The sequence below is a fragment of the Misgurnus anguillicaudatus genome, chromosome 25, assembly GCF_027580225.2.
Source record: "Misgurnus anguillicaudatus chromosome 25, ASM2758022v2, whole genome shotgun sequence".
Lineage (NCBI taxonomy): Eukaryota > Metazoa > Chordata > Actinopteri > Cypriniformes > Cobitidae > Misgurnus > Misgurnus anguillicaudatus.
In genome coordinates, this window is record NC_073361.2 from 25,119,035 (window position 1) to 25,137,364 (window position 18,330).

The 18,330-nt window shown below is 38.2% G+C and overlaps 1 protein-coding gene across 3 annotated transcripts in view; it reads right to left on the reverse strand.

The window, feature by feature from the left end:
• Positions 1-18,330, reverse strand: part of prkag2a (protein kinase, AMP-activated, gamma 2 non-catalytic subunit a) — a 73,078-nt gene that overhangs the window by 6,387 nt on the left and 48,361 nt on the right. For all 3 annotated transcript variants that reach the window (XR_012368002.1, XM_055181462.2, XM_055181463.2), the window contains 7 exons: positions 17,842-17,951; positions 16,466-16,547; positions 4,964-5,022; positions 2,613-2,658; positions 2,483-2,537; positions 405-531; positions 144-309 (listed from right to left, as the gene is read on the reverse strand). Coding sequence is in view for 2 of the 3 variants with exons in the window: in XM_055181462.2 (XP_055037437.2) it covers positions 144-309; positions 405-531; positions 2,483-2,537; positions 2,613-2,658; positions 4,964-5,022; positions 16,466-16,547; positions 17,842-17,951 (645 nt within the window). In the remaining variant the exon portion in view is untranslated. The remainder of the gene's footprint in view (positions 1-143; positions 310-404; positions 532-2,482; positions 2,538-2,612; positions 2,659-4,963; positions 5,023-16,465; positions 16,548-17,841; positions 17,952-18,330) is intronic.

An 18,330-nucleotide genomic window follows, 5' to 3' on the forward strand; every position in this document is an offset into this window, starting at 1 on the left:
GGAGGCTGATGAGTTGTTTCAGGTGTTTTAAATAAAGAAAACATGTAAAACTTTCTGGGAGGGAGTCCTCGAGGACCAGGGTTGAGAAACACTGCTATAGTGTACTCCAAAATAATCTTATTCTCAAATGCCCTGAATCTTACCAGACTCATCTACCACGGGCAGAGCGGACACCCTCCTCTCCACAAAGATGTTGAGCGCTTTGATGATTGGCGTGTCGGGGTGAATAAAGGCGATGTCGCTGTAGGTCCCGATGCTTAGCTCTTCCAGCGTCTGCTTCATAAAGGCAGGCTTTGGCATCTCACACACCTGAAACAAACAAGGTCAAACATCTGAGTCACAACCAACCCAGTTGAGCAAATGACAAATAAACATTGAAATTCGACCTTTGAAACTGAACTTACAAACAGCTGGAGGAATTTAAGGATCCTCTTGTGCGTCAAAATGTAAAGTGCATTCCCACTAACGGGGTCGACGACGGGCAGCCGGTGGATCTTGTTTTTGATCAGTGAATATACGGCATCAAAGATGCTACAACACACAAGATGAACAAACCCAGTGCAAGTCAATATTACTGCAGTGACCCAAGAAACACAAAGGTGACTTGGTGTGATCCTGCTGTGCATTTCCCCTTTTAAGAGTTTCAAGAGGATGTTCTCTGAATTATTTAGTGCACTAAAAATATAAGCAAACACCCTAACGTTGACAGAAAATGGGCTAATGCATAGATAAATGCATTGGAATTGTTTTGTATGTTGGCACAAAACAAAATGTGACGATTTTCCAAGCAGATAAAAAATGAGAACTATACACCACGGTGGAGAGCACCTAGCCTGCAGCACCTCCACCTCGGGCGCAGCAATATTGAGGGAAGTTTGAGTAGTCAGGAGTTATGATGTTACTGCACGCTGAGGTCGAAGTGCTGCAAACCAAGTGCTCTTCCACCATAATATACAGTTCTCATTTTCTATCTGCCTAAAAAATGGCGACATTTTATTTTGTGCCATCATACTTACTCGTGTAAATACTCATGTAACAGTCTTTAAATAGGGAAAACGTGGAAGTGTTTGGTGGCTTTTAAATTCATCCCTGTTTGGATCCTAAGGAATGAATGGGGCTAGGTTAAATGCTAACACATTCACGACGCGCTGTACACATTTTAAGTGCATGCATTGAAAAAAGATAGGTATGTATTAATTCATCTAAGCTGAGGTAAGAACATAGTAAAATATTGAAAAACGGTGGCGTTTTCCTTTAAGTCGCCATGAACCGGAATTCGCAATCGACTTTACTTCCGTGTTGTGGCGTATTTCTGTGTGAAACAAAAAATCACGGGGCTTGTGTTTTCCACTGTGCTTTGATTGGATATAAAAAAGACGTTTTATTCAGAAATGAAACTGGCAGCAGATTGACAGCTGGAGGGGGCGGGGTTAACGGATGCTCCCGCCCAAGCTGTCTAACTGACATCATCAGAGAAGGTTCGCCACAAGAGCGCGGAAGTCCATTTTCAGATTTTGATTGAAGTTTATGAGGGCACATGAATTTAAAGGGGCCATAGCACAAGACTTTTTTAAGATGTACATATGTGAAGTTTTAGCTCAAAATACCATATAAATAATTCTTTATAGCATGTTAAAATTGCCACTTTGTAGGTGTGTGCAAAAATGTGCCGTTTTGGGTGTGTCCTTTAAAATGCAAATGAGCTGATGAAATTCAAACACTGATCACAATGTTGGTGGTCTGTTGCAATTAAAACTCAATTGTGCTTTTCTCTGCACTAAATGGCAGTGCTGTGGTAGGATAATGCAGATTAAGGGGTGGTATTATTATAATAAGAGCTCCTTATGACATCACAAGGAGAGCCAAATTTCAACGACCTATTTTTTCATGTGCTTGTAGAGAATGGTTTACTAAAAGTTACAAGTTACTGGGTTGATCTTTTTCACATTTTTTAGGTTGATAGAAGCACTTAAACATGGAAAAAGTCAGATTTTTATGCCATGGCCCCTTTAAAAAAATAATGAATTACATGGATGAATTGTTTAAAATAAACACTGCAATATTACATTTAAAAAAAGAGAATTGTCAGTCTTGGTTTCATTGGAACTTTAAAGCTGCAATCCATAACTTTTTTGGTTAAAAATGAACAACATTATTCAAAAGCGTAACATTAACATACCCCAATTTACAACCCAATTTATGCTTACGGATATTACTAGTTGTTTAGTAGTAAATTTGTTTGGCAAATGTCAGTTAATCTGACTTGATTATGAAAGTATGTTAAGTAATACGAAAAGGATAAGTATGTAAAGTAATACCATATTTTTGATATGTAAGTGATAATTGTTTGCTTATAATGTTCCCGGCAAAAAAAAAAAAAAAAAAGTAAACTGCAATTGTACGTTTCAAAAAATGATGGCGATAGATAAGGAAAAGTTATGTATTGCAACTTTAATAAAGCAATGAGAAGAAACGTGCTTACCTTGCATCCGGAGATATGTTAACTAAAGGTTTAAATGTTTCTTGTAGATAAAGCTCTGTTGCAAGAAATTAAAAAGTGAATCAGTTTCAAAAAACAAAATGGGAAAGAATCATTTGAGTAGATTTCTCACCTCTCCATGTTTCAATCTTATGCTCTTCAAGCTCATAGATTTGTACCTAAACCAAAACGAGAGAGTCTGTTCAGAACTACAGGTTAAAACTTTTTATAAGAAAAAAAAAAATCTATAAATTTAGACTTTTTGTCGAACATTGATATATTTGAAAAGTCCACTATGTAGATTTTCAGCAGCATCTAGAGGTGAGATTGTGAAAGACAACCAACGGCTCAGTATATAGGTCACCACACCCTTTAGAAATGCATAGAGAAGCTACGGTAACAGTCACAGGACAAACATGTTAAAATTTGTCCATTTAAGGCTACTGTAGACACATAGCGACTTGTATGTATGGGTAATAAAAACAATACAGTTCATTATGTAAGAACTTTATACACCACTGATAATATAGTTATGTATATCATATTGCATTTCTGTCAAGAGATCCTTCTAAAAGTTACACAATGCACCTTTAAAACAGAACTTTTATAAACCCTTCAGTCCATGCATTACGGTGTGTTTTAAACATAACGATCAAAGGTAAAATCACCATAATGCACAACCTCTGCTTATTGGTTAATAGAAGCGTAGCCATGATGACCCATAAAACTGAGAATGCTGATGAAGTGAAAATAAGACAGCAGCAGGTGTCCCACCAGAGCTTCAATTAAGAGCAGACACCATACTGCTGATGCAGGGTAATGTCTGAACCCAAATGACTAATCTTTGACAGAAGCATGAACAGAGTACACACGCTCCCCTGGTTCCAAATGTTACCTAAAGATTGATTACTGTAGGTGTGTGAAACTGGGTTGAGGCTGATTGGGGAAGAATCTTTGGAAAACTTGGAATCTTTGAATTGTGGTAGCATGTCATGGCACTAGCAACGGCAAGATCCAAGTTAAGAGTCCCAGGGAGCAAACATTGTGCGTTGCTAGGAATTAAAATGTTTCCCAAATGTGTATAAGTGTCTTGTAATGTAAACAAATGCATCTCTCAACATCAAACCTAATTGCGACTTAACTATGCAAATGCACATGCTATGTGAACTTGTGCAGCGTTTCACATTTATGCATTTGGCAGACGCTTTTTCCAAGTGTGCGTTCAAGGTACATTTGTGCCAGTAACTGTGTTCCCTAGGAATTAATACTCTACCAGCTGAGCTACAGTAAGGGGGCGTGCACACCAAAGCTTTTTTACATGGATGAAAACGCCCAGCGGACAGTTTTATTTCAGCCGACTGCCAGTTTTCTTCCGCTGAGCGCTTTGGTTGCTGTGATGCTTCTTCTTTGTTTATCAGTTGTTGTACGATGTGCCGGTTGGTTGTTGTGGTATTTTTCCCACCCTTCCTCCACTGTGATTGGACGGCCATGTAAGAGCTGACAATAGCCTCTTTCACACAGTAATTCTGGTAAATTACCATGAATTTACCAGAATGAATTTACCAGTAAATACAAAAATGTGCTGTTCACACACGCAGTGGCGTTCCGTTATTTAACCAGTAAGACATCATTCACACATCAGTATCAAAATACGGGTAAATTCGTTGAGAAAGCGGAAGTACCTGTAGCATGCGGCGAGCTCAGTGTTGTATTTGTAAACAATCCGCGTCGTTCATATCCACGGTCCATATTTTGCTGTTTTCACGTCTGTGGTAAACAGTCGCGAAGTTGCTCATGACCAAACAACATTGAATGAGACGACGTCCAACCGAAAATGCGTTTTTAACAACACTACTGTTTGCATGTTAGGCTTCACAGAGGGCGTGCTAAGGACGTCGGCAATTCAGCGGTAAGCTGTTTTAAACAACTTTGGTGAAGAAATGTGGACGTAAACTTTAGGTGTCCTCAACTTTCAAGCAGCATGTGTGTGGAAAACGTCCGTAAACAGTGCGGGGGTAAACGCGTCATCTGTATTAAAACACTATGATTGGCCCGAAGCTGTCAGCACAGTCTGACGTCGTCCGTTCTAAATGCCGGTAATCCTATAATTTTCGTTCACACATAGCGCTTACCGGTAAATTACTGGTAATCTTACAACCTGTCTTACTGGTAAATTGGGAGCACTGATTTACCGGAAAGGTTCTGTTCACACATGATCTGTTACCTGCAATTTACCAGTAAATTACCAGTTAAGACTGTATGTGTGAAAGGGACTATTGACGAACAGAGCTTTTCATCCAAAGTTGAATATTTTTCCGCCAAGCGTTGAAAAATGCCGCACTTCCAATGGAAACAATTGAAAACATATGCTTGCCGCTGGCGTAAATGCTTTGGTGTGAACGCACCCTTACACCTTTTCGTTTGCACAGTGTACTTGCATATGTTCTGGGATAAACAATATACTAGAAAGGGGGCATGACGTACCATGGGTGATTTGTAGTATCTGTGAAGTATGTTGATGAAGTCTGTGATGGTTAGCATGCCTGCAGAGAAAAAAGAAAAGAAAATGTTAAGACGTAAATATGAGATGCTATTTGTACACAGTAAATAAAGAGGAGGGAAAGAGAACTTAAAGTCTCAGTTTAAATCCTGCCTTTGAGTACAGTGCAGCTTTATGAGCTTGAAATAGATCTCTATGGGGAGTGGAGCTGTGCCAGCCATGAACTAAAACAAAGTATGGAGGGTAGTAAAAATCCCAAAATCCTCAGATTGGGACATACTCTTCTTAACAAGAGGCACACACACCCGAAACGGTATTTAAAGTAATAGTTCACACAAAAAAAATGAAAATTTGGTCATCATTTACTCACCCTCAAGTTCTTCGAAACATGTCTACATTTCTTTGTTCAACTGAATGCAAATAAAGTTATAGTTCACAATGTGTTAAAGGTGCAAAAGAATGCATTGAGAAAATGTTAAAGGTGCCAAAAGCCCTATTCGGATGGGATTAGTTTTTCAGGGGTAGATGGCGTAATGTAATTTTACCACAGGACATCTGTAATATTTATGGTCAATTCGGACGGGATTAGAAATCTCAGTAAAACATTCAGAAGTGGGAGGGGTCACCTCTTGTCGTCATGTAGACATTACCTTTCTTCTTGATATCAGATGTGCAAACAACATGAAACAGGCAAGGAAAACGCGAAACACTGTGTTTAATTTCAGTTTGGAGGGAAAACGGCAGTTTCAGAAACAGTTCCGTGCCTCTGAGAAGTAAATTTGACTTAAAAAAAAAAAAAAAAGGTTTGTGTTGTGTTATTCAGGAACTGACCTGACACTGACTTGTTTTTCCGCCTAGAACGCAAGTAAATGCTTCTTTACATTTAAAAGAAACCCGCAAATTAAAAGGAAATGACCCAATTTACGTGTATATTTACAGCTGGTCTGTTCGCACTGGATTAGTATTACCTGAGGTAATTTCTCTGGACCTTTTTACACAGAATGTAAAAGTCGCCGTAATCTTTACTGACATTGTTCGTAATGATTACTGACATGGAGCATTCGGACAGGACTAAAATCACTGAGAAGTTCTGATAAAAATTGCTTTACCCCACCTCCCTATGTAAAACTAATCCTGTCCGAATAGTACTAAAGAATGCATTGCAATAATCTGTTAAATTTATCTCTATCTACATAGAAGGTATGTGGGTTTATAAGGTGCAAAAATTATCCAGAGACGTTTTACATGTCCATTTACAACACTAGGACTTGCCTCCAGAATGAAATAGTTTATTATTACCTTATTTTGAAGGGTCATGAATAATAATGTTGAGCTCTGCTCTGATTGGCTGTTTCTCAGAGCAGCTCTTTTGAGAAGCTCTGTGTGTGTAAACAGACCTTATGTTTGAGCCTGTATCAGACAAAGAAACAGATTTTAAGGAATAATCAATTGTTTGAAGATTGTTCATGGACGCTTCTTTAGTCTAAATGCTAGCATATAGTATTAACTAGCATATAGCGCTAACTTAGCAGTCCCAACATTGTACTTAATTTCAACCTGTTATTTCATGTTGGGGCGTACATCTCGACTGTAACGTCACAGTTGGTGTTGAGATTGGCCTGTTTTCCAGCTGTCTTTGGCATGCATGAGGTTTACATAAGGAGGAGAAAACAATCATGTTTGAGGCTCATGATATGTCATTACCATGTACAGAACTCTTATGCTTAAGTAAATACAGTTTTCCATTCTATGGCACCTTTAATAAACACACTGTTCCACTATTCACTTCAATAGTATTATTTTTTCCTAATAAGGAAGTCAATGGTGCCCAAGATCTGTTTGGTTACAAACATTCATCAAATACAGTGGGGCAAAAAAGTATCTAGTCAGCCACCAATTGTTCAAGCCCTCACACCCAAAAAGATGAGAGAGGCCTGCAACTTCCGTCAAAGGCACACGTCAACCATGAGAGACAAAATGAGAAAAAAAAATCCAGAAAATCACATTTTTTAAGAATTTATTTGTAAATTATGGTGAAAAATAAGTATTTGGTCAATAACAAAAGTTTATGTCAATACTTTGTTATATACCCTTTGTTGGCAATGACAGAGATCAAACGTTTTCTGTAAGTCTCCACAAGGTTTTTACATATTGTTGCTGGTAGTTTGGCCCATTCCTCCATGCAGATCTCCTCTAGAGCAGTGATGTTTTGGGGCTGTCGCTGGGCAACACGGAATTTCAACTCCCTCCAAAGATTTTCTATGGGGTTGAGATCTGGAGACTGGCTAGGCCACTCCAGGACCTTGAAATTATTCTTACGAAACCACTCCTTCTTTGCCCGGGCGGTATGTTTGGGTATCAGCCGTATGTTTTCAGTATCTGCCATACTGAAAGATCCAGCCACGTTTCATCTTCAATGCCCTTGCTGACGAAAGGTTTTGAGTCAAAATCTCACAATACATGGACCCATTCATTCTTTCCTTAACTCGGATCAGTTGTCCTGGTCCCTTTGCAAAAAAACAGACCCAAAGCATGAGGTTTCCACCCCCATGCTTCACAGTAGGTATGGTGTTCTTTGAATGCAACTCAGCATCTTTCTCCTCCAAACACAAGAAGTTGAGTTTCTACCTAAAAGTTATGTTTTGGTTTCATCTGACCATATGACATTCTCCTAATCTTCTTCTGGATCATCCAAATGCTCTCTAGCAAACTTCAGACGGGTCCGAACATGTACTGGCTTAAGCAGGTGGACACATCTGGCACTGCAGGAATTGAGTCCCTGGCTGCATAGTGTGTTACTGATGGTAGCCTTTGTTACTTTGGTCCCAGCTCTCTGCAGGTCATTCACTAGGTTCCCCCATGTGGTTCTGGGATTTTTGCTCACCATTCTGGTGATAATTTTTACCCTACGGGATGAGATCTTGCGTGGAGCCCCAGATCGAGGGACATTATCAGTGTTCTTGTATGTCTTTCATTTTCTAATAATTGCTCTCACAGTTGATTTCTTCACACCAAGCTGCTTACCTATTGCAGATTCAGTCTTCCCAGCCTGGTGCAGGTCTACAATTTTGTTTCTGGTGTCCTTTGACAGCTCTTTGGTCTTGGCCATAGTTGAGTTTGCATTCTGACTGTTTTAGGTTGTGGACAGGTGTCTTTTATACTGCTAACAAGTTCAAACAGGTGCCATTAATACAGGTAACAAGTGGAGGACAGAGGATCCTCTTAAAGAAGAAGTTACAGGTCTGTGAGAGAAAGAAATCTTGCTTTTTTGTTATTGACCAAATACTTATTTTCCACCATAAATCGCAAACAAATTCCCAAAAAATCAGACAATGTGATTTTCTGGACTTTTTTCCTCATTCTGTCTCTCATAGTTGAAGTGCACCCACGACGAAAACTACAGGCCTCTCCCATCCTCCCAAGTGGGAGAACTTGCACAATTGGCGGCTGACTAAATACTTTTTTGCCCCACTGTATCTTCCTTTGTATTCAGCAGAACAAAGAAATCTATACAGGTTTGGAACAACTAGTAAATGATGACCAAATGTACTTTTTTTGGTGAACTATCCCTTTAAGGATTAGTCCATTTTCTTAAAAGAAAAATCCAGATAATTTACTCACCACCATGTCATCCAAAATGTTGATGTCTTTCTTTGTTCAGTCCAGAAGAAATTATGTTTTTTGAGGAAAACATTGCAGGATTTTTCTAATTTTAATGGACTTAAATGGACACCAACACTTAACACTTAACTCAACACATAACAGTTTTTTTTCAACTGAGTTTCAAAGGACTCTAAACGATCCCAAACGAGGCATAAGGGTCGTTATCTAGCGAAACGATTTTCATTTTTGACAATAAAAATAACAAATATACACTTTTAAAGCACAATTTCTCATCTAGATCCAGTCCTGAAAGTTTCAGCGTAACCCCACGCAATACGTCAAGAGGTCACAGAGGACGAACGCGAAACTCCACCCCAGTGTTTACAAGTGTGTTGGAAGAGGACCGTTCCGACGTTGTTGTATGTGGAATGATACAAATTAATGTCTTTGTGTCAGTTTATTGTTTACAATGGTCCGCAAATGTGCGTTTTATATATGTAACACGTGGCCTCCCTACGTCACTACGCATTTACGTTAGGTCGCGCTGGACCGGACCTAGACAAAAAGTTGTGGCTTAAAAGTGCATATTTTTTATTTTTCTGGTCAAAAATGACAATCGTTTCGCTACATAAGATCCTTATGCCACGTTTGGGATCGTTTATAGTCCTTTGAAACTCTGTTGAAAAAAAACTGTTACGTGTTGAGTTAAGTGTTAAGTGTTGGTGTCCATAAAAGTCCATTAAAATGAGAAAAATCCTGCAATGTTTTCCTCAAAAAACATAATTTCTTCTGGACTGAACAAAGAAAGACATCAACATTTTGGATTACATGGTGGTGAGTACATTTTCTGGATTTTTCTTTTAAGAAAATGGACCACTCCTTTAAGCAGATCCTGTGGGCACTTAGAAAGCTTCCGTTTTTGCTCCGTAACACTCATAAAACAATTTATGATGCATATAAAAATATTACGACTGCAAATTTGAAGTGTATACTGGTACAATGTGTGATATTCATACCTTTGCATCTTAACCCAGAAGGAACTAGTGCCCATGAGAATCAATTAACCCATTAATGTCATCAGCTACTTTAACTATCACACAAAAACTTCAACCAAGCATACTGTATACAGTAGCATTCCCAAAGTACACAGTCCATTCCCAAAATAAGCATGAGTCTGCAAGAACCTAACTGCACTAAATAATTATTCACATGTGAATGGTAGTTGCAAATGAATAGTGGTATTTATAACATGACAAACCAGTTAGCAACCAGTTTTATCCTCTGACTGGTGGGCACTGTGTTTAAATCAGTTCTGCAGGAAAGAAGAGAGCCACTCATACAATCACTCTTGATTAAAAGGAGATGAAATGTGCAGGTTTATTTATATCTGTTAATGTTGAGATGACCCACATGAGCTTTAATCTGCCGACAAGAGAAATGAGGAGAGCGTTTGTTGTGTTTTTCCAAGGCTTCAACAGTAGCAAAGAAATGCTTGCTAAAAAACTCTGACTCTTTCTGTATGGGTATTGGTTAGGAAAGGGCAAATTACTCAAAAACAAACGCTTAATCAATCTGTTAGCCTCTATCATAAATCATTATATCAACTTTCAAAATGAGAGTTACAGCAGCATCGCCTTATTCCCTTGATCAGCATCACAGGTGCTTATAAGCAGGTGCTGGACCCATCAGTGGCATGGTGGTTGAGTTAAACAGACAGAGACCCCTGAGGGGAGATCTCAAAGGACGAGTTTTCAAAACCTGTTAATTAACAGCACCACCAACGCCTCCACCTGCAAACTCTCCATACTGTACACATACAGTCTTCACCTTATTTATTCATAAACAGGAACCCAGATTATATTCAGGCCTGGATCTGCAGAACGCCAAGTGAGTCAGCACTTTAAGAGCACTTAAATGGCATGGTTACCCACACTGAGAGACCAGGACAGACCTCAGGAAAGCCTCGGGAAAACAAACAAACAGCAAAACAGTCCATTTAAACAGCAAATGTAACACAGCTAGCTACACTACACAGGAAACATGATTCTTTATGAGGCTGATATTAGATTTCGAAGTGCAGATATCTGTTGATAGTGTGGTGTTCTTGAGAGCTGTTATGACTCTATTGTCTCTCCGGAGAGGACAGCTACTGTCCCTGGATGTCTATTTACAGTTAGATATTTGATATTTAATGGAAAGAGACGCTCGGTTTGGCAGCAGGTGGGTGTGACATTCATGCATTTCGTCTGCGATGACTCATTCAATCCATGCAGTTGGTGTTGAAAGCGTCTCGCAGCATATGACTTTTAAATAATGCAAGGACGAATATTAATAGATGAAATAAAAAATTGGATTACAGGGATTTGGAAATCAGGACTAAATGGTTTACTCATAATGACGTCATCTGGGAAATTGTGCCATTATTTATTTTCTTGTGCCAAAGGAGACTTAAGGTCAATGGAGGAGAGCAATTAAAAATACAACTTCACTAACTTTTTCTTCAACAATCTTTTCAAGGTTTTTTATGTTATGTTTTATGAAAAATAAATACAAACACTAAATAAAATGTGGTTGCAACAACACAAGGGTAAAAATATTGGTTGCTTTTTTGTTTTGTTTTGCCTTTTATTTTTTTTCAGTAAATAAGGAGAGGACAGGGAAGTACAGGGAGGAAAGAGGGGAATGAAATCGGAAAATGACCACGAGCTGGGAATCAAACGCGGGTCGCCGCAAGTGCAAAAGCACCACATGTCGGAGAGCTGCCCAGTGCCCACTACACCATCGGCTCCGACATATTGATGGCTTTTAATTAACTTTTTAAATTCTAATATAATTTGAAAGACGCAATAACAAGGGATGGGTGATCTGACGATTTGCGAAATTGAAGACGTCCATAATATACTTTTCAAGCAAAACGAAGAGATTGTGAACAAAAAGTAGAGAACGAAAACATTTCTCCTCATGCAAACATAAAAGTAAAACCACTAATAAAGCAGACTGCCCATATTAAAATGAAGAGTTTGGTTCCAAAACGCAATAAATCCATTTTGACAAATTTCTGTAAAAACGTGTTTTCTATACCAAGAAAGTGACAAGATGAAAACCAGTATTTTCTGTTACAAACTTTCACATAGCATCTTTAGGTTATAAAAACATAAAAAAATTCAAATCCATAACTTGATGTTCAAAGATTTATTATAAAAACTAATTCTTTTTTCCACAAAATGCAATAAATCCATGACAGTTTTTTATTTCAAAATGCTATAAATCTATTAAATCAATGTATAAATGTGCATTCATCTTTACCATTTTATATTTATTTAGTTGACTAGTGGTATACAATGATTAAAAAATAAACATTAATGGCATTAACCAAAACACTTACTTTGTTATATTAAGAACACAATGTTTTAGCATGAGAAGCTTGATGCTGTCTGGAGAACAAGCAACCGAGTGCCTCTCGCGGAGATTGTTGGCTGTTGATGGCTTGCGTTTCTTTCCCGTCGCGGGGAACCATCACAGGTTTGGCAATGATATTAAAGTATTATTTTGTTTTGTTTGTTGATCACGAAGTACAAAGTAGATGAGGAAAATTAGCATTCCGTGTACTCAGCGCGCCGCCATGTTTGTTTACATTGCGTGAATGGTCCGCTGTAATATCAGAAATGGATTTATTGCGTTCTGTAAAAAAGGAGGAGTGGCGTTTGTCGCATTTTGGGAAAAAAGGGAGAAAAGATGACAGAATATCACGGCGGATATTGGATTTTGCGTAAAATTAATTATTTACTTTTAACTACTGACCTGATATAATACTGATTTTGGGAGTAACTCATTTTTTTCAAAAATGGCGTTTATCGCGTTTTGGAACCAAACTCTTCAAATACACTCCAGTGAGCATATGGTCATTGTGTTTATTGTTACATAACATTGTTTAGATCAAGAGTTTGGTTGCAAAACTTGATATGAAACCAAACTCTTCATATGTTCTTGTTCAGGAAAAACAAGCATTTATCATGTGAAAGTCAGCTTTTTAAACAAAAAATAAAGTTGCACTAAAGGTCTAAGTATACTTCATTGTTTTTGTAGTCGGACAAAGTATACTTCATTTGACTCATAGGGGTACAAAGGCGTTCTTTTTTGACATTTTGCCCTTTAAACATTCTTTATTTTTTTGTGATTAAACAGTGCAGGGTTGTCAAGTCACTGTTTTTTTTCCGCAAATTGGGCAACTTTAAAGGGGACATTTCACAAGACTTTTTTAAGATGTAAAATAAATCTTTGGTGTCTCCAGAATACGTATGTGAAGTTTTAGCTTAAAATACCATATAGATAATTTATTATAACATGTTAAAATTGCCACTTTGTAGGTGTGAGCAAACGTGCCGTTTTGGGTGTGTCCTTTAGAATGCAAATGAGCTGATCTCTGCACGAAATGGTGTCGTGGTTGGATAGTAGGGCTGTGCAAAATATCGACTGTGATTATCATGCGCGTGTCATCAGTAAAGCCGGTTCGGTGATTAGTATTAAATCGCCATCAGCTGCTTTCAGATGGAGCGGCATTTATTACACAGACCCGTAGTTCACCGAGAAGCTAGGCAAAATCGGGTTCATAATCGAGGAAAATCAATTCCGATTATCTATGTGATTTTGCCTAGCTTCTCCGTGAACTACGGGTCCGTGCAACAAATGCCGCTCCATCTGAAAGCAGCTGATAGCGATTTAATACTAATCACCGAACCGGCTTTACTGATGACACGCGCATGATAATCACAGTCGATATTTTGAACACAGCACTATTGGATAGTGCAGATTAAGGGGCGGTATTTAGAGCCCGACCGATATATTGGCAGGCCGCTATTATTGGCCATTTTCCAAACTATTGGTATCTTCATTCATAATGGCCGATAAATGTATATTAAAATATTATAAATAATATATATATTTAAGCAATATCGCTCAAGTAGGAGTGTGATATAGCTCTATATCATCACGGCTGTGATTAGGCCAGAGGCACGAGGCCGCAGGCCGAGTGCCGGAGGCAGTCGCGGCCGTGATGATATAGAGCTATGTCGCATGACTCCGAGAGCGATATTGCTTTTATACAACAGTTCGACGGCACACGTTTGAAAAACGAAAACTAGAAAACAACAACGGAGTTATTTTAAAAGCCTCTTTGTTTGAGAACTACTTCTTCCGCCACGGATTTGAGGGCAGCCAGAATGACAGGTAAAACTTTCGGCTGCTTTGAAGCTCATAACAACTCATTGGACGGAAAAGCCGTTACTTTATATTACCGTTTCTTGGTCACAAAGTGTAGTTTTAAGATTAGTTCAGTCGAGAATGTATCTGTATTATATTTAAATCTGCAGTTGATTAGTAAAGATAGCGCCTGTTTGAACGTTTGCTTAGTGAGATTCGGTACGAATGAGAACCAAAGCATGAGCGGACGTCAGTGTTCACTCGCCCCGCTGACCACCACCCTCTCTGGGCTACATCTCTGACAGGGATTCCCTGGCTCTGATATTCACCTTGTTTGTTTTTGATGGTCAAACTGAGATCAAATCAGCAGTATTTGGTGTCATGATAAAACTATTACTTGTGTTCTTATTCCATATTTAGTGTCTTTTGTGTTGTTATTGTTTTGGCGCGAGGTAAAAGTTAATAAAACTACTTGTGTAACGTTACTATTGCTTTCTCATTTATTCTTAACGTGATACGAGCACTCGATTATTATTATTAAACTTTGTTCTTGTCAGTACTATATAAAACGTTTTTTATAAGTGTCAGAGAGATGTTTTTGCATGCTGCTTATAAATAACGTTAACGTTATACCAGTGGCGATATCTCATAACATGTTTTAATAGTCACGTCACGATAAAGTAAATGATCAATGTCCACCTTTAAAAGCTGCGGTGCTTACCTGCAGTTCCACGGTGTATTCACGTTCTGATGAGAAATATAGCTCCAGAAAAAAAACGAGTGTTTATATTCCTCTTTCCAAGTGTTAATCGTCCACACGATGTGACAAGACATTTCTCCCATTAACTTTAACATAACATCCAAGAGCGCTGATCTTTGAAGGAATAATAACTTCCGATTGGGGATTCACAGACTGATTTATGAGCTAGCAAACTAATGAGACACACGGAGAGTGATTCACACAGCGCGTCTGTGTTTTTCCATTCAGAGATGAGCCTGCTTAGGACCTCCATTCACTAGGTGGCGGAATGATACGAAAGGTGAAGCGGTTACAGTGCCGATATCAGCACAATATCGCATAGCTCTTAGCCAATCAGATTCGAGAACCAGAAAGAACTGTTGTATAAAAAAAAAATATATATATATATATATATATATATATATATATATATATATATATATATATATATATATATATATATATATATATATATATATATATATTATTTATAATATTTTAATATACATTTATCGGCCATTATGAATGAAGATACCAATAGGGGCTCTAAATCCCGCCCCTTAAGCTGCTCTATCCAATAGGGCTGTGCAAAAAAATCGACTGCGATTATCATGCGCGTGTCATCAGTAAAGCCGGTTCCATGATTATATATATATATATATATATATATATATATATATATATATAATCATGGAACCGGCTTTACTGATGACACGCGCATGATAATCGCAGTCGATTTTTTTTGGCCGATATATCGGATTTTAAAACCAACAAACATTTGTATCGGTTTCAGCCTTCAAAATCCTTTATCGGTCGGGCTCTAGCGGTATTATTATTATAAGTTCTCCTTTTGACATCACAAGGGAAGCCAAATTTCAATTACCTATTTTTTCACACGCTTGCAGAGAATGGTTTACCAAAATTAAGTTACTGGGTTAATCTTAATATTCTAGGTTGATAGAAGCACTAGGGACCCAATTATAGTACTTAAACATGGAAAAAGTAAGATTTTGATATGTGACCTTTAATAACGTGCCTCGTTTTTGTTTTTCCACATCTCTGGCATTGAAACAACCCCAATTATGTGATATTTATCCTCGGGAATGAAAATTTTAGCAGATAAACCCTGCCAAAATGCAGATTTTTACTTGAGACCCCCCTCAAACGCGATTGGGTCCGTTTTGAATAGCAATTGTGTGGATTTTGCCGTGAAAACCTGGCAACGGTGCACATTATTCTAAACAAAATCCTATAAACTTCTACAAAATGTAATAACTTTCTCCACTTTAAAAATATTCAGTTTTTGCAAGTAAGTATGTGTGGACAATGAAAAAATATTACCTAATAATATCATTGCCTAACAGTCACAATCCACACAAATCCAGATGCAGAACTAAAAGTCCAAGCCTACTGAATCCATTGTGTGCTGTTTCATGCCGTCTTTAATTTTACACTGCTTGAATAAATGTGCAATTTTTTCAAATTCTTTCATTAAAAGCTTTGAACATTTCTACTCGACTGCTGATTCGACTTCACACAGACAGATCAGATCCTACAACTCTGCCCGGCACACACATCTATTTTGGGCAGCTTTTGTCATGGTAACAGATAAGACTCTGTATCACTGGATAGCCAAGTGCTGTAGAGGGTGACAGGGAGGATCATCCCCAGTCTGAATCTCTTCTAGGCCACAGAGATCCAGATGTATATGTTACACCCCCGTAGAGAGAATGCCAGAAACCAGCTCCACTTACAACCATCGGTTTAAGAAGCTGCAGATAAGGAAAACTCGCAAACTGATACGATGAAAGTAGCCAATGGGTACAAAGAATTACAGACCGCATACAGGCTCCACCCTCAAGATTTATCACATCAGATCTTCTTTCCTTAAAAAAATACCTTTTGCTTAATACAATTGTACATAGGAATTTCTCAACATACTTACCCACAAAACTTTGTTTCTTGGTTTCCCACAGGGGGGCAGCTCGTACCCCATTGGCCACCAGAGCAAAAAACGCCTTTTTAACCTGAAAGCAACAGTGAAAGAAACATTTAATTGATTTTATCATTCCACTGTTTTTGTACCAGTGTACAGTAACAGGCAGGGGGCGCTGTTTACTCCAAGCACTTACTGAGATTGGAAGTTTTGCACATAAAAATTATGGATGCTGATTCAAGACCACCCTCAAAAGGCACACTGTCTTTCATCCAAATAAATGCATTTTTTTTATAAATGTCATATTTTGTTATACTAATTCCTCCTTTCTTAACCATAACAGATCCTATAGTGCATGATATGACAAATCATTTAAGTTTCGTACATAACCCAAAGAGACAGCTAGACCTGTACAGACCTGCAGAGCATTTCATTCTCAACGTTAAGAAAAACAGTGTTTTGGATGTGCATTAACGTTACCAAAAAAAAACTATATGCTGTGAAACCTATAGCTAAAGAAGACTTTAAAATGTTCCTCATCTTGGAATACATCCCACCAATGACAATTCGGGAGGGCTGATCCATTAAAATGCTGCTGATATCACTGTGAAGCTAAACAAAGCATGAATCATTGTATCTCAAAAGCATTCTTAAATAAATCATGGGAGCTTCTTTTTCCCGGCTTGGGTGATGTTATAGCTTAATCTGAGATTATTAAACATTAATAGAGCCACATAATGAAACGGTCTCCAGGGCAGGTTCTTCTGATATGGAAACGTGAAGGGTCTGATGGCTAGTATATCACTGCTATGAGTCGGTGATCAAGAACAGAAGCACATGCCGTCTTCTGTCCAAAACAATTCAACTGCTACAGAGGCCATTCATTGGTTTGATCAAATATTTACAGGTATCAATGGTCGTGCATTGGTGCATGTAAAACATTGACAACATGCGCAATACCGCATGAGACTCTACTGATCATACAGTATGTGATACGTGTAAAACGCTGTGTGCAGTTGTGACATGACAAATAAAGAGATGGAGAGAGTGACACAGACAAATACAAACAGGGTGGAAAGAAGCAGGATCATAGATGGAAAACTGAGTATACTTTAACTATTTTGATTGGCTCCAGTAATCACACAACAAGTTACATGGTTTCTAGTATCATTCATGTCTGTAGCACAAAAGATGCCTGTACATGTTTTATTAGGAGGTTTGTTCAAATCTACAATGAGAAGTAATAGTGATAAGCTGCTTAACAAATGACAATAATAAGTATAATAATTTTAGCATGATCAGTTTCCTAAACCAATTTCGAAGATGAGATTTTATAGACTATAGATATCTAACATATGTGACATAAGGGCATCCAGAGCTCTTACCTGCAGAGTTGTGTCAAAGACCACTAGCTTGGAGCTGGTAGGGACGATGTCATAGCACTTATGTGACTTCATGAATCGCATATAAATGTCACTCTCGGATTGTTCAACAGCTGTAAAGACACCAATAAACAACAACATCAGTCAATTTGAAAGCAAGGTAAGGGTTTCGCTAAATGTGAGTTGTGTGCAAGCACTAACAGGCTGTAAAACCTTCAGACGTGGTTTGATAACGTTTCGCTTTTGGGTCCTTTTAGAGGGGTATGAAATCACGGTTTGTATACACACTGGACCACTCCAAGAGATGTGTGAAAACACTCTTCAAGGGGACATTCACAAGACATTTTTAAGATGTCAAATACATCTTTGGTGTCCCCAGCATGCGCATGTAAAGCTCTAGCTAAAAATACAATATAGATAATTTATTATAGCATGTTAAAATTGCCAATTTGTAGCAAAAATGTGCCGTTTTGGGTGTGCAAATGAGTTGAT